The sequence below is a fragment of the Eucyclogobius newberryi genome, unplaced genomic scaffold (genome assembly GCF_026437365.1).
Source record: "Eucyclogobius newberryi isolate DKJ021-1_F unplaced genomic scaffold, fEucNew1.0.hap1 SCAF_11, whole genome shotgun sequence".
Lineage (NCBI taxonomy): Eukaryota > Metazoa > Chordata > Actinopteri > Gobiiformes > Gobiidae > Eucyclogobius > Eucyclogobius newberryi.
The window spans coordinates 22,640,387-22,645,197 of NW_027315735.1; the positions used below are offsets into that span (position 1 = coordinate 22,640,387).

The 4,811-nt window shown below is 40.0% G+C and overlaps 1 protein-coding gene across 1 annotated transcript; it reads right to left on the minus strand.

Moving 5' to 3' along the window:
* Window positions 1-510: 510 nt before the first annotated feature.
* Window positions 511-3,305, minus strand: LOC140353756 (uncharacterized). Its single transcript, XM_072438479.1, has 8 exons — window positions 2,062-3,305; window positions 1,899-1,991; window positions 1,715-1,819; window positions 1,533-1,642; window positions 1,250-1,438; window positions 1,014-1,176; window positions 771-936; window positions 511-692 (listed from the first exon to the last, which is right to left on the minus strand). Exons 1-8 carry the CDS (start codon window positions 3,182-3,184, stop codon window positions 512-514), a joined length of 2,130 nt encoding a protein of 709 aa, XP_072294580.1. The 5' UTR covers window positions 3,185-3,305; the 3' UTR covers window position 511.
* Window positions 3,306-4,811: the final 1,506 nt, after the last annotated feature.

Below are 4,811 nucleotides of genomic sequence, written 5' to 3' on the forward strand. Positions count from 1 at the left end.
GGGCCATGAGAGTTCTCTTGAAAAATGACATAATTTCAGTTTTCAACATTGATCTTTGCTTAATAAATCTGATGCATTAAAAATTGAAACATTTGATTCCATAATTTCTTTATTCATATTTTACATAACTTAACACTTATATATACATATATATATATATATATATATATATATATATATATATATATATATATATATATATATATATATATATATATATACATTATATATTATATCCACATTGTTGAAGTTCACATTAATAATATTTTATAGAATAAATAAAAACATTTGCATTTTAATTCATACATGTACAACAAGTGACAACATGATGTCTAAGTCATTTTTTATTGTAGTCATGGGTTTTAAAATTAGGACAAATTAGGACCATTTCCAAGCAATTAACAATTTCAAAATCAAAACTGAAAAATTTTGCCTCAAAGCACAAGCTGAAATCCATAAATACTGCTTTTAAAGATATAAAAAATTGGAAAAAAGTTTACAATGAAAAGATTCACACCATGTTTGCTTTGACTCTTTCAAAGATCTGAAGGACTTTCACTGCAGGGACACAGCCTTCTCTCACAATAGTGATGGATCCTTCATCAATCTTCAGACAGTTGACGATTGTAGATGCAACAACTTCATTGGACTCTCCATCACACAGGACGCCCTGCAGCTTGTGTCCCAGTCGACTACATCCAACAAATGTACGTGGTTAGTTTATTGTTCAAATCCTGGAGATGCCATTCATGAACAGCTGCCTCTTTTACCTGACGACCATATCGTGGTGTGTGCTGTCCAACTCGCCGCTGGGATTGGCCGAGGTGATGGCGAGGGGCCCTGTCATGTCACACAGATGTCCCGTCACAGTGTGGTCCGGGACTCGGATCATGATGCTGTCTTTGGTTCCTACTCGCTCGTAAGCTGGTCCCAAACCTGAGCAGAAAGTAGGTTAGTACACAAAAGGTTCAGGATTGACAGTCTGATTGGCAGCACTTGTTGCTTAATCGTACCTAATTTAAAGAGCCATTCTCCTTTACTGACAATGCAGCTGATGCCTCCTGGATACACATTTCTCATGAACTCCCAGAGAAGTGGGCTGAAAGGAGGCTGCGCTGTTACCAACTGCTCCACATTTGAGATGCAAATACAGACGGGCTTCTCTGCTGGTCGGTCCTGGTGTGAAGATAATATTGATTACAAATACAACCCTACTACAAAAAATATGCCATTCAATCGGTATCTTTACTTTAATATTGTAAATTTTCTCTATGGCCTGTGGGTTGTTGCAGGATGCTGCCAACGCATACACAGTGTCAGTTGGGATACCACACACACCTCCCTCCCCCAAAACAGCTGCGATCTTTAGCAGGCCACTGGTGAGTCTGGAGTCTGCCACGGGACAGGGGAGATCTTGGGTGGTCTCCTGTTTACACTCCTGAAAGACACCAAAAAATTAACAAAACTACAGACAAGAGTGCATAAATCATGATGACTGGCAAAAAGTACATGAAACACTGGAAGAAATGTACCTTTAATATTGCAGGACCAAGAGGTAGCAGTGACTGTGATAAAGTGGCATTAATCAATGATGCCAGAGCCCCGTAAAGACAAATGATGGCCAAAACAGCAAGCATCGCCACTGTCAAGAAGAACACAGGTAAGTTAAATCATAAAAAAGTATATAAATCAAGAAGAATGTCTCAATGCTTACTTTCCAGTTGGTACGGCAGGGATTGTAATGTAGAAAGCAGAAAGCAGACCAGTACCACTTCCATAAGAACTGTCATAAACAGCAATACCAGGTTCTTATAGGCAGCTGAAATAAAGTTAAAGATAAAGAGACATCAGCCCATGGCTATTTTAAACAATTATTATCTATATTTTGAATAACTTACCAATTAGAATAAGAAACACGTTGATGACTAAGAGTGCAATGGCCCCTGCTGTGAATCCATAGACTTCTTGTGAAGAAACCCAATCCATCGGATCTGAAACAATATTAAATTGCTTATTACAATAGAAACTCAACCGTTAAACATGGTAGGGATTGGTAAGTACCTGTAAACCTAAACCATGTCCAAGTGGCCCACACTGCAACATAGACTGATGAGATGACCGATCCAAAACGACCACTGTTGATTTGCAACCGGGATATATAGGCTTGAATCACTGCTCCTGGGATGAGGACCCAAGGGACTGTGTGGCGGTTGAAATAGGTATTTCTGCCCATCACACTTGTATGGAGTGCTGAGAAACTTGCAATGCCGTTTACAATATAGAAGAAGGCGTCAGATGTGTGGTAGGTATCACAATGACTCTCGGGCTGGTCCTTATTCTTCTGCCATTTGAAAGCTTTGGTCATTCGTTCGATGGAAACAGGTTGTGGGCCCACAGGGAAAAGCGACTTCTCAGCTATGGCGTTGATTAGCCGAGCAAAAGTGCCGTAAAGAGAGACCACGGTGAAAAGACAACATGATATACCAAATAAAACGTAGAACACCGGATGGGGGATTTGAGGGATGGTTGAGACGTTGACCAATAAAAACAGCAGATTATGAACTAGTTCGAGCCAATCAGTGTTCAGACTTCCGGCACACATCACCAACGAGGCTAGAATGAAGAACCAGTCGCCAGTCATAACTGCTCTGCCCTCGAACACGTCATTGTTCATCACTGGAGAGGCCTCAAACTCCTCCCACGCTTTTATGATCCAGTATGTTGCATGTAGCCCACATTTTGTAGTGTGGTAAGCATCTTGGCGTAGATTGGCGTAGTAACTTGAGAAGAATTGAGCCACTGAGATTATAGTGACCCATATGGATCCCAGACCAAACCACTTGAAATATCCAAAACTATAAAAAGCAAAGATAAATGAAGGGACGGTATCGCAGAAGAATCCTAAAGCCACTGGTTCAGCATATTTTGTGTTTTTCTTCTTTTCCTGGGCACTGGCGGAGCTGGCAGTGCCCAGTAGGAGGACGTTAAAGAGCGGCGTACCAAAACCCTTTAAGACAAGGCGCTGTGTCAGACCTTTCAGGAGCAGGGCAGCTGAGCCATAGATGGCAAAAATCAAAATAAGCAGCTCAAGTGTGCCAGAAAGGATCAAGGCCCAGGGACCAGCCACCAAAACGACAGCTTCGAATATAAGAGTAAATGTAATTGCCCCAAAAACAAAAGGCATGATGTAGTTAACAGTGGCAGAGCAAAAAGCTAAAAGAAAAGACAGAATGACATAAGGAATGAGGCCAGCAATAGCTGATTCCTCTAAATAATGGTTTATAGGAGAAGATAAGGAAGTGAATGATGGTGGAGTGTCCCACCATGTTGTATCATTGAATAATATTGAGTCAACAGCAGTGTGTACTTGTCCGTTGTACTCATTTGGGGGTTGAGCGAAAGAACCAAAGAAGATTCTTGTGACTCCAAAGCTGCTCCAGAGGGCTGCGTAACCGATGAAGGCTGTGCCACTGAGATGGTCATATTTCCTGAAGGAGAGGAGACCGGCCACCAGCTGACAAATACCACCAATAATGATCAGCTGAACACCTGTCAAAAAAGTAAAGAATCTTAATTTATTTGTTGCTACTTCAACATAGCACTAGTCAAGTTTATGTAAACTACAGCATTCATCCAAAATAGTAAAGTAATACAGTAAAAGCAGCACTTGTGACAAAATGAGACCACTGTGCGCTCTCTGCAGCTTTTAAGTAATGTATGTTTTGTCAACTCAGTAATAAAAGCTGAAAGCGTTGCTTGGATGGGCCGGGCTCGTCCACTCCAGTTTCACTTTGCTGTCTGAAAAAACAGTTTTAAAGCTGTGCACATAACTAATGCTTGTGCATATTAATGATGTGCGTAAGGGTTTGTGAGAGCTCGGGACAAGATACACAACCTGTTTCATGATGTTAAACTCAGATATCCCATGTTTAAGGCAGGGATTTAGTGACGACAACAGGTATGGGTTTCAAACATTAGAAATAACTAAATAGAAAATTCATTGGATAGAATTCAGTTCTTTCTAATTGTCAATGATATGTTATACTCAGGCTGACCAATTTGAGTGTCTCTCATTGTCTCTCCCCCTCCCTCCCTCTCTCTCTCTCTCTCTCTCTCTCTCACACCCTTTGAGTTGGCTGCCAACCGCCATTAAAAGTAACACAACAACAAGAACAATGTTATGCTCAGGGTTTTTTGTGTGTGTTTTGATACACTCTTTTGAAAAGCCTGTAGTTAGGAGGAGAGTTCAGACTATCAGACATTTTTTGTGTTAATTGTCAATGATTTATGTTCATGAAATCATATTAAATTTTTTTTTTAAGAAACATGAAAAATAAATCCCAAAATGAGATTGCTCGATGTAAGGGAATAAAGTTATTTATTTTCTACTACATTGCCCATCCCTAATTTGGTTACTTGAATTGCATAACATATTACAATACCTGCAAGCACGTTCTCAACCCCGGATGGTGAGATGCCGGTTCTGGCTGTATTGAAGTTCTGTAGAAGCACAAGTAAAGCACTAATGCCGTTGGACATGAGGCCTAAGACTCCGGGCTCACCATAGTAACTGGCTGGAAAACCATCTGATCCTGACATAGTTTCTGCTTACTTAAACTGTAATAAAACAAATACGTTTTCAACAATTAATGTATTTTCTACACGTAACAGCACATGTATATTTACTATACATTTTTACTATGTCCATTTGTCTTTGTCATTTAAACCTGTTCAAAAACCTGAGCATCTTTGGCTTTAGTTCATAAATAGCTGTGTGCGATTTACCAAACGCAAATCACTTTTTCCGCTTT